The 12,243-nt window shown below is 40.7% G+C and overlaps 1 protein-coding gene across 1 annotated transcript in view; it reads right to left on the reverse strand.

Annotated features, from left to right (window-relative positions):
- alg3 (ALG3 alpha-1,3- mannosyltransferase) overlaps window positions 1-12,243 on the reverse strand; it is a 35,553-nt gene that overhangs the window by 15,761 nt on the left and 7,549 nt on the right. Inside the window, exons 3-5 of the mRNA XM_080185817.1 lie at window positions 11,618-11,765; window positions 9,465-9,625; window positions 6,685-6,805 (exon numbers count right to left, since the gene is read on the reverse strand). Of these exons, the coding sequence (XP_080041943.1) occupies window positions 6,685-6,805; window positions 9,465-9,625; window positions 11,618-11,765 (430 nt within the window). The remainder of the gene's footprint in view (window positions 1-6,684; window positions 6,806-9,464; window positions 9,626-11,617; window positions 11,766-12,243) is intronic.

The raw sequence follows: 12,243 nt of genomic DNA on the forward strand, positions 1-12,243 counted from the left end.
AACCTGAGAATGGAATTGCAAAGTAATTCTGTCTAGTTACTATTCACATTGCTGTGCTGCCACCTGAAACAACGTGCTTTTAGGATAAATTTCTTTCATCAAAATTCACTGAAGTTTGATGGACTTGAAATCACAGAACAAAAAAAAAGTCTATTATTAGTTAAAGTTCAAGATCAGATTTAACTTAAAATCAAAAACTAACATAACTTCAGAATTCTGGTCAGTTTGTTGATTCTTAATGGTGAGATCCTGAATGCCTTGAAAGCTGGTCTATGTACTTAAATATGGAGCTATTCCAATATATGATAATGGTATACACATTAATTATTGCACTTTCCCTTGCTGATATAGGCACAGTTCTCTGAACATCTGCTACTTGGATCTTCATAGAAACCCTACAGTACAGAAAGAGGCCATTTGGTCCATCAAGTCTGCACCAACCACAATCCCACCAAGCCCCACCCCTATATCCCTACATATTTACCCCCTAATCCCTTTAACCTATGCATCTCAGGACACTAAGGGCAATTTTTCTTAGCATGGCCAATCAACCTAACCCTCGCATCTTTGGACAGTGGGAGGAAACCGGAGCACCCAGAGGAAACTCTTGCAGAATGAGGAGAATGTGCAAACTCCACACAGACAGTGACCCAAGCCGGGAATTGAACCCAGGTCCCTGGAGCTGTGAAGCAGCAGTGCTAACCACAGTGCTATCGTGCCGCCCTTGTTCTAAATAGTTGGTGTGAACATATATTACAATACTAGAATATATCAAAGCATAAAAAATGAATTGTATTTCTGGTCTTTAAGTTGGTACCAGGGCAATGAGATTTTGGAGTGGCTGAGAAGTACATAACAGCAAATAGGATTGATTAAATCCAAAATTTCATTGCAACATGTTAACACACATGGGCAAAATGACACATGCATATCAATTCAAAGGTATTGCCTGGGATTTTCTCAGCTCTGCCATGGGACATCACACCACTGGCGATGTCACAGGCTGACTTTTGGCATCCCGACGGTGGGTGGAGCCAGAAAATCTCACCCATAATCCTCCCACCAGTGTAATCTCCAGTGTGCCAAAAATACAAAGGCATATGTTTTCTCCTACTTTCAAAAGCAGTTCCTGGATCGGTGAAAATTTATATCCTGGGAAGTCAGTAATCCAGGGTTAGCCATCATTCTATTGTTGGTGAGAGCAGTGACGATAGTATTGCTGTATGGGTAACAGATACATGGGAACACCACCACCTGCAAGATCCCCTCCAAGTCACTCACCATCCTGACTTGGGAATATATCTCCATTCCTTCATAGTCACAGGGTAAAAATCCTGGAATTCCCTCCCTAACAGAATTGTGGGTCAACCCACAGAACGTGGACTGCAGCGATTCAAGAAGGCAGCTCACCACCACTTTCTCAAGGGCAACTAGGGATGCGTAATAAATGCTGGCCAGCCAGCGACGCCCATATCCCACGAATATATAAAAAACTGCCACTAACATATAAGTACATGGCTGACAGAAATTGTGAAGGCCAATAACCTTGGCCAATTAAGTTATTTTCTGGGATGTAGCAGGATTACCAGTAATTATATTCAAAACATATTTAGTTGGTAGATTAATATTGCTTGACCTTAAAAAAAAGACACCCACAGATCTGCATTAAGGTCTTACCTAATGTAATAAAATATTCAGGCAAATGAAACAATGAACATGATAAGAGAAAGCAATTACTCAGAATACTCCTATACAGCAAGTCTCTTGCTGCAATATCAAATAACCAGGAGCCAATTTAAATAATGAGAAGATGCATGGAGATGAAAAGTAATCTATTTCCAGGAAACTCTCCTCATACAGATCTAACATTTTAATACCATGTAACCTCAATACAATAGAGCTGAGACACAGATTTGCAACTTGTTAGCCGGGCATAAAACTGCCTGATTAAGCGGAAATAAAAATTGGGTAGTTTCTGTGGTTTCTGTTATAGGAGGCTCTTTTGCACCATCGGTTTTATATCCAGGTGGCAAGCTGACAATTTCTTCCACGATGCAAAGATAATGCAAAAGTCTGAGGGGGCCAGCAAACAAAGAATTTTTGATTTGAAAGCTGCTGCCATAATAATTTAGCAAGGGATTTGCACTTAAATCTGATCTAATCATTCCAACAATAAATAAAGCAGGCTGAGACATTTGTTGATAGAAAACCAGCTTCCATATGAACAGGACTGAATAAAACTAATGATGGGCTCTGTTTATCAGCATTTAATAGTTTTTCCCAAACAGAGAATTTGCATTAGTGAAAAAAATTGGCGAGACATTCTGCAAAAGGCACAGAAATGAGTATACATGGTTCCAATTAAGCTAGTATTAGGAGCATGAACAAAGAACAAAGAAAATTACAGTATAGGAACAAGCCCTTCAGCCCTCCAAGCCTGCATTGACCATGCTACCAACTTAATTAAAATACCCTACCCTTCCGGGGATATAATCTCTCTATTCCCATCCTATTCATGCATGTGTCAAGACGCCCCTTAAAAGTCACCATTATATCTGCTTCCATTACCTCCCCCGGCAGCGAGTTCCAGCACTCACCATCCTTTGGGTAAAAAAACTTGTCTCGTACATCTCATAGAATATAGAACACTACAGCACAAACAGGCCCTTTGGCCCACAAGTTGCGCCAATCATATCCATACCTAGCAGGCCTATCTATAACTCTCAATCCCATTAAGTCCCATGTACTCATCCAGAAGTCTCTTAAAAGACCCCAGCGGGTTCGCCTCTACCACCACCAACGGTAGCCGATTCCACTCACTCACCACCCTCTGAGTGAAAAACGTATCCCTGACATCTCCTCTGTACCTGTTCCCCAGCACCTTAAACCTGTGACCTCTCGTAGCAACTATTTCAGCCCTGGGAAATAGCCTCCAAGATTCCACCCTACCTATATCTCTCAACGTCTTATAAACCTTTATCAGGGTCGCCTCTCAATCTTCGTCTCTCCAGGGAGAAGAGACCTAGCTCCCTCAACCTCCCAATCCAGGCAACATCCTTGTAAATCTCCTCTGCACCCTCTCAATAGTTTCCATATCCTTCTTGTAGTGAGGTAACCAGAACTGCGCACAGTACTCCAAGTGGGGTCTGACATGGCTCTTATAAAGACCCTTGAAACCTTGCCCCTCGCATCTTAAACCTATGTCACCCTGGGAAAAAGCTTCTGACTATCCACCTGTCCATTCCTCTCAAAATCATGTCGACTTCTATCCGGTTGCCCCTCAACCTCTGACATTCCAGTGAGAATAAACCAAGTCTTTCCAACCTCTTCCCATAGCTAAATGGCCTCCATGCCAGGCAACAACCTGGGTAATTTTTTTCTGTACTCTCTCCAAAGCCTCCACATCCTTCTGGTAGTATGGTAACCAGAATTGAACACTATATTCCAAGTGCGGCCTAACTAAAGGTTCTATAAAGCTGCAACGTGGCTTGTCAATTTTTAAACTCAATGCCCCGGCTGATGAAGGCAAGCATGCCGTATGCCTTCTTGACTACCTTCTCCATCTGCGTTGCCACTTTCAGTGACCTGCGTACCTGTACAGCCAGATCCCTCTGCCTTTCAATACTGTTAAGGGTTCTGCCATTTACTGTATATTTCCTATTTGTATTAGACCTTCCAAAATGCATTACCTCACATTTGTCCAGATCAAACTCCATCTACCATCTCTCTGCCCAAGTCTCCAATCAATCGATATCCTGCTGCATCCTCTGAAGGTCCTCATCGCTATCCGCAAATCCACCAACCTTTGTTTTGTTTGCAAACTTACTAATCAAACCAGCTACATTTTCCTCCAAATCATTTATATATATTACAAACAGCAAAGGTCCCAGCACTGATCCCTGAGGAATGCCACTTGTCACAGCCCTGCATTCAGAAACACATCCTTCCACAGCTACCATCTATGCCCAAGCCACTTCTGTACCCACCTTGCCAGCTCACTTCTGATCCCATACGACTTCACCTTCTGCACCAGTCTACCATGAGAGAACTTGTCAAAAGCCTTATTGAAGTCCGTGTAGATAACATCCACTGCCCGACCCTCATCAATCACTTTTGTCATTTCCTCAAAAAACTTGATCAATTTAGTGAAACATGACCTCCTTTTCACAAAACTACGTGGCCTCTTGCTATATGTCCACTTATTTCCAAGTGTTACGGAGCACTCAGACAGAATATGAAGTACAGAACTAAATTAACATTAGCTCTTAGAAGAGAGACAAAGAGGTTGGTGAAAAGGGGAAAGTTATTTTAACGAGGAGTCAAATCTAAATCGACAATACTTGAGTATTTGCTAATTAAAAAGTCATGCCCTAGAGTGTCATTAGCCAAGGTGTACACCTTTTATACAAAATAAAATATGTTCTCAAAAATACATATTTGAATTCTCTAACAGTGGTTATATGTGTTTCTTATGCAAACAGGATCTTTGTAACTCCAGCTACTTTGTACTTTTACTGTAGTATATTCTCTATAAATTAACTTATTTTGATCTGAGTCTGATCAGAGAACCGTGCCCAGTTCTGATGAAAAATACTCAAAGGGAAATAGTTAGGATCTGGAAATAATTAAGGTGATAGCTATTATCCCGAGCATAAGAGAAGAGTAATATAGAAACAATAGAGAAAACTGGGCTTTTCAGCCTTAAAAGGTGAACTTACTGTATGTAAAACAATAAAAAGATTGGAAAATAGATCAAAAATATTACTTCAAAATAAAGAGTGTAAAACACACTATCTCAGATTTGAGATAACAATAAACAAACAATGATATGTAGATGAAACGGACAGTGCAGATGCAATTAACATTCAAACCACACAAGCTCAATGCAGTGGTAATCTTCAGCAAGAGAGAACCAAACCACCTGCCCTGGACAGTCAGTGGAATTACCATTGTTGAATCCCTAACCAATAACACCTTAGGGGCTGCTATTGGCCGAATCTTAACTGGTTCAGCCACAAAAATACTGTGGCTACAACAGTAAATCAGAGGTTGAAAACTCTGCAGCGAGTAACTCATCTGTCCACAATCTACAAGGCACAAGTCAAGAGTGTGATGGAATACTCTCCACTTGCCTGGATGAGTGCAGGTACACTTCAAACAATACTCAAGAAACTCGACACCATCCAGGACCTGCAGTCTGTTTGATCAGCACCCCCATTACCACCTTAAAAAAAAAATCACACACTCCACCACTGACCACAGTTATAGTCTGTACAAGATACACAACAATAATTCACCAAGGCTCCTTTGACAGAGCCTTCCAAACCCAGAACATGTAACACCTGGAAGAACAAGGGTAGTAGGTGCAGGTGTTGCTGCAGAATTATAGCTTCTTGTTGCGACAGTATTTAAATGGCTGATCCAATTAAATTTCTGGTCAATGGTTACACCTCACCTCCCCTCAGGATGTGGATGCTGAGGAATTCAACAATGGTAATGCTGCTGAATACTGAGGGAAGATGGTTAGATCCACTACATGAACTGCAGCTGCAAGAAGGTGGTGCACCACTTTTTCAAGCACAATTAGCGATGGGTATGTGGAGAGATTTAGGATAACCTGGGACTAAAAAGACTAATGGATCAGAATAGGTTTATTTGGAGTGAATATAGTATAATACACAACAAAATACCTGGAGTTACAAAGGTATTGTTTGCTTTGAAACACATATAAACACTGTTAGAGAATTTAAACATGTATATTTGAAAATACATTGTATTCTGTATTAAAGGCACATACCTTGGCTAATGACATTCTAGGGCATGATGTGATACAGCTGACCAAGAAGAATCACATTCCTTGAAAACAATACAGCTACTGAGAATTATCTTATCAGCTTTAGAAAATATAAGCTTCCCAGGAAGTAGCATGAATAGAATAACTCAATTTTCCCGATAAAGGGTTGCTAAGTAGACTGTGGGAAAGGAACTTTTGAACTCTATGGGTTTACATATTTGGGTTGCTAGGAGATGATGGGAAAAGAACTCTACGAACATTCATATTCTCATGTTGCCAGAGAGTGAAATGTTATTGGCCAAGGTAAATGATTCATACCAAAATGACTGGCTCATGTCCTGCTAGGATGAGCAAAGATGTGGGCAGATGATTTTTGGAAAATGTATAACTGTAATACTGATAACAATGTAATTTAGAATAAGTTGGGCTGCCTCAAATCATTCTCCCACACACAAGGACCAGGCCTGGGCAACAATAAAGTATATCTTCAACCAGAATTACTGTTTCCATGAATTCTTTGTATTTGCTAAGCTGTAATTAATAAAGAGAAGTCTCTCATATGAGAGCCAGCATAACACATAGGTTTATAAAAAAATTCCTACAGGGTATTAAATATTGGCCTAGATAGTAAGACTCACATCCCTTGAACAAATGAAAAAAAGACTAATTTGACAAATAAATGGATATTGTGATTGGCTGGATGGGAATCATTGAATCATTTTGGAAGGATGGACCAAGACAGGCCAAATGGTTATCCTCCCTAATAGTTATCTGGTGGCCTATAGAAATCACAGTGAATTGGATATTTGAACATTTATACTTAATATGATTTTCACATTTTACGATCATTCCAACTCCAAAACAAACTGTAGATCTAAGATTTAACTTACCTGCAACATAGCACAGATCCCGAGTTTTGGGATGGTCCGCACCAGTCCAAACTCAGAGATTAGAAGGAACAGTAGTCCTGGAGCGAAGAGCAAAATGTTCATCTTTACCGAAACAGCTAAACTGCCCAGGGAACAAACAGGATAAAATTTAAATTTTTTCGTCTAACAGAATGTTAACTAAACGTTGCTTTGCAAAATAATTGGATACATAAATGGACAGTAATTGTTATCTTCACTACATGGGTGGAATGGATTGATTGTTAAAGAGCCCACCTGATTTTTACTTTCACTGGTTTGTTTTTTGAAAAAAGTGATGACAGAGAATTGTTTATTTTTCATTTTTTTGTCTTATATATGCTCTGTAGATTTAATTGCAAGTAAATTCAGAAACAGACCCATTTCCATCTTGACATAGAAAGAAGATAAAATCATTGTGGCAGTTCAAAATCAGTCCAATGTCAGCACACATTGTGATCTAATGCAGCCAATTTGTCATCTCAAACCTCACCAGCATTCTCCCTGTTGCATCAATGTTTTCTTTGTATTTATTTTCTGCGTAGTTCCTTCTGATCTCTGCGTGGAACTACTCAGTTTCAATATTTGTCAAATTTCCGTTCATGTTGTGCTCTGGACAAGTGCCTACTACAAATGGATCGATAATCCTACAAGCTTAAAGAGCCACTCAAAGAGGACATATGCCAGCTATGCCTGGCTGTGATTAACTGCTGCTCCAGAAGTAACCAGTTCCTCAAATAGTCTGTAAAGATAGCCCTTTTACCCTCACGGAGATGTCAGAGTAGTGTTGCAACTCAGAGTACACAACATAAGGATGAATTTAACACGGTCTTGGCTTAGAGTCAAAACATTGCAGGTTCAAGTCCCACTGCAAATATGAGCACATAATCTAGGCTGATACTTCCAATGGGCTCCTGGGGGAATGCTGTATTGTTTGAGGAGCTAGGGTTCATATGTAATATATATTCCAAGGAACAGAATTTCCTGTATTATAAGCCAAAATGTTCAGCACATCAGACATCAATTGTGGAGAGAGAAACATATTTAACATTTCAGATTGGTGACCTTTCGTTAGAACGGTCTTATGGTCAACAATTGTAGCTAGTGGGTATAAAAGATCCCATGACAGTTTTGCAAGAGGGGAGATTTTTTGCTGTCTTGGCCAAAGCCGATTCCTCAATCAACACCAACAAACCAGATTAACTATATGTTCATGTTACGGGCTTTGCTTTCTGCTGAATGAGGGATGTTGGGGCCTTGAAAAATTGACAGTGGAGGATCACTCAAAGATATTTAGCTTAAATTAATGGGACAGACATAAATAATTGGTGCATTTTACTTTGGAGATTGATAGAATTCAAAGGGATACGATTAAGGTCTTTAAAATAAGGAAGGGATTACATTCAGTCCAAGTGGTAGATTAAAACTAGATGGAGAGGGAAGGATTAGAGGGAATCATTCCAAGCTTCAGAAGTACAGATTTAAATTAAACAGAAAATGCCTCTTTGCAGAACATTGCTAATGGTTGGATCAGCCTGCAATGTGTGTGTGGGTTCCCTATAGAATCATAGAATTCTTATAGCACAGAAGGAGGCCAACAACAATCCCATCCTATCCCATATATTTACCTACTAATCTCCCCAAAACTATGGTCAATTTAGCATGGCCAATCAACCTAACCCACACATCTTTGAACTGGGTATAGGTTTTTCTGTGAATGGAAGGCATAAGTCGGTAGGTGAACAAAGATTGTTAGTCATCAATACCTTTAAAATTTCTTTAAGGCGGGATTTTTCTCCCTCTCCATGGCATGTTTTGCGATGGCAGGAGGCAGCGCACTGCTCACTGGTGGTAAATCTATACAGGACTTTGGTGAGACCACATTTGGAATATTGTGTGCAGTTCTGGTCACCTCACTATAAGAAGGCTGTGGAAGCATTGGATAGAGTGCAGGGGAGATTTACCAGGATGCTGCATGGTTTGGAGGAAGGTCTAATGAGGAAAGGTTGAGGGAGCTGGGGCTTTTCTCTTCGAAGCGGAGGAGGATGAGAGGCGACTTAATAGAAGTTTATAAGATGATGAGGGGGATAGATGGAGTGGACGTTCAGAGACTATTTCCTCGGGTGGATGTAGCTGTTACTAGGGAGCATACTTATAAGGTTCATGGTGGGAGATATAGGAGGGATGTCTGAGGGAGGTTCTTTATTCAGAGAGTGGTTGGGATGTGGAATGCACTGCTGCTGTGATAGTGGAATCGGACACTTTAGGCACTTTCAAGCGGTTATTGGATAAGCACATGGAGCACACTAGAATGATAGGAAGTGGGATAGCTTGATCTTGGGTTCGGACATAGCTCGCCACAACATTGAGGGCCGAAGGGCCAGCACTGTGCTGTACTGTTCTATGATCTATCTTATGGTCCCACCATTGTCAATGGGGTTTCCTGATGAGCGCACCCCTCATTGTTGGAAAATCCATAGCAGGGGTGCGGGTTGTCGGTGGGACCATAAAATCCTGCCGGTGAGAACAGCAACAAGACTTTGGCATAGATATTTTTTCTAAATTGGTGTGCCTTGCCTAGGAGATTGCATGGCTGTAAGGGGTGAAGGGAGGAATATACTTAGGCTGCATTTTTGTCAGGATGGAAAAGGCTTGGTCAATATTCCATTTTTTTCCTAACTTTTTTTTATAGATTTGCAAGTTTTTAGCCATTTCCATAACGTAATAATATCGTCAACAGAGTTCTTGCTTATTACAGCACTTGCCTAAAGAAACAGCAGCCCAGTGACCAATGATTGCTCAAAAAGAGGTTCACAGCCATGTAGAGGATCATCATGGCAATCGGGTCATTAAAGAGTCGAAGGATGAAAATAGAGTGGATCCGATAGGAGGCACAGCACATGAAGAAAAAGACAAATGGCGGAACCTAGAAAACAAATGTTGGAAAGTGTGTGAACTTGAGCTTTAATATTTGAAGAGCAGACACTGTCCACTGCAAGTGAAACATTTTGTGGAATTCATTACTAAACATTCATCCAATGGAACCCCAAACTCCCCTTGTCAGTAGAAAAGCCACCAATAAACGTGAGAAAGCAGAGGTGATCAAATTAGCACAAAATCCCATCTACTATTCAGCAACTGAGAAAACATCAGGTGACCAACTGCCAGCCTTTGCCAATGTCACTTTGAGACACCTGCTAGGTGATGTGCAACATCAACCCAGTGATGATTGATTCACCCTTTGACACATCAACCGGCTGCAACAACCCTGATTTTAATCAAGGTTTTCATTTTGAGTGTTATACATTGTTCCTACACACGGCCAGGACATCCCCCTCCCCCCGCCATGACCAACCAGTACTGTACACAGATGGATGCAGTGTGAATACAAATTCAAGTTCAGCAGATGTGATGTTCTCCACAGCCTTCCAAAGCTGCAGATATGCATTGAGAAGGATCAGCGAACTCAGAGATCACCAATGGATGGGGTACCAGATTCAACAGCAGTGCTGACAAAGATATAGTCAATAAATCCTGGAATTCAAAAGGCCAGGATATATACCACTGAATGAGATGACGCAATTTCAAAATGACAATTTTCCTATTTAGATAGCACCTTTAACACAATGAAAGTCCCAAGGTGTTTCAAGGGAGCATTATAAACTAAATATGACACTGAGCCACATAAATAGATCTGAGGTCAGATGGTCAAAAGCTTGATCAAAGAAGCAAGTTTAAGAAAAGAGGAAAGTAAGATAAAGAGGTGGAAAGGTGTAGGGAGAGAATTCCAGAGCCTGGGGCCTGTGCAATTGAAGGCACAGCCACTGATGGTAAAACTATTCTAATCAGGGAATGCACAACAAGCCAGAATTGGACAAGCAAAGATATTGTGGCAGGTTGTGTGTTTGGAAGAGATTGCCAAGATAGCTGAAATAGGGAGGGGCAAGGCCATGTAGGGATTTGAAGATAAGGATGAGTCTTTTAAAGTTAAGACATTGCTTGAGTGGCAGCCAATGCCAATCTGATCAAGAGCAGGTCAGCCAGCACAGGGATAATAAAGGAACAAGACTTAATGAGAATGAAGACATGGGCAGTAGAGTTTTGGATTACCTAAAATTTACAAAGGGTAGACCAGCCAGGAATGCTCTGGAATTGTCAAGCCTAAGAGTAACAATTACATGGATAAGGGTTTCAGTAGCAGATCAGCTGAAACAGGGTAAAGTTGGGTGATGTTGTGAGGTGGAAATAGGCATGTTTGTCTTGGGATCAAATGTGCTACTAAGCTTATGAACAGACTGGTGTAACCTTAGGCTGCTGTCAGGGACAGGAGGCAGAGTTTAGAGTGGAGTCCAAAAACGATGGCATCAGTCTTCCCAATATTTAATAAGCAGATTGATAACTTAGCAACAAGGGAGTCATTGAGAGGTGATGCCACTTCATCACTGTCATCGGTTTAAGTGGGGTGCCCTCATCTGGTTCCATTCTCAGCTATCTAATCATAACTAAAGAATCACTTGCAGTGGCTTCTCTTCTTGCCAAAGGTGTCATGGATGGTGATCTATCCTAGACCACCCCTCTCTCTTATATCTCATCTACATACTGACCATTAGTGGCATTATCCTAAGACACAGCATTATTTTTCACATACATGCTGAAATCTGGCACTCAAAGACTTGTGGAGACTGTGGCACTCAGCAGGGAGCCTGCAAAACAGCCTCTGCTCGAATCTTCTGGCCCATTGGACTACAAAAGCAGCGCAGTAGGATGGAAGAATTGCCCTCACAATCTTTTAATATTTTTTAAATGTCTACTTTGTAAGATGGACGTGCACATGATAACATGGAAGCTAAGTCGATCAAATATTTGCATAAAAATCATTGTCTGTTTCCAATCTACACAGATACAGGATGTTACTCACCTTTTTTGTTTGATTGTAAATCCTGAAGACCAGCAGCAGAGTAATGAGGTAGAAGACAGCAAACATGTACTGTCCAATTTGGATGTTTGCTCCATGATCTGTGACGTAATACAGCACCATAAAGATATAAACAAACCCAGCGGGATAACTGTGCAGAGAAAGAATAGCACAGTGTATTAGTGTCCTATAGGTTGATCTCAGTAATTGCATAATTACCTGTGTGTTGCTCTATATTCATTCATAGACACTTTGATATCCATGTGCATCTTCAAACTATATCATGTAGCAAACACAATCTGACAAACTAACAATCTGATGGTAATACTACCCATCCTATCAGTTAGCTGATTTTAACTATGGTGAAAATTTGTTACCAAAATTAGTCACATCATTCTGCACCATCTATTGTCACTGTGGTAAACCTCGTATGTAGAAAATGGGCAATTACAGCTCTAACAATAGCTGCAGTTCGTTTTTCCAGCTGATACTGACTTAGGGTGACATATAAAGAATGGTTATTGTAGGGGGTATAATGGGCTAGTGATGCCTATGGGATCACACCTTAGCCTGAGTTACTCTCCTTGACATAAGAACAATTGTCTCACAAATGTACTCTGACAATTACC

The sequence above is a fragment of the Carcharhinus amblyrhynchos genome, chromosome 3 (genome assembly GCF_965287045.1).
Source record: "Carcharhinus amblyrhynchos chromosome 3, sCarAmb.v2.hapA, whole genome shotgun sequence".
NCBI classification, from domain to species: domain Eukaryota; kingdom Metazoa; phylum Chordata; class Chondrichthyes; order Carcharhiniformes; family Carcharhinidae; genus Carcharhinus; species Carcharhinus amblyrhynchos.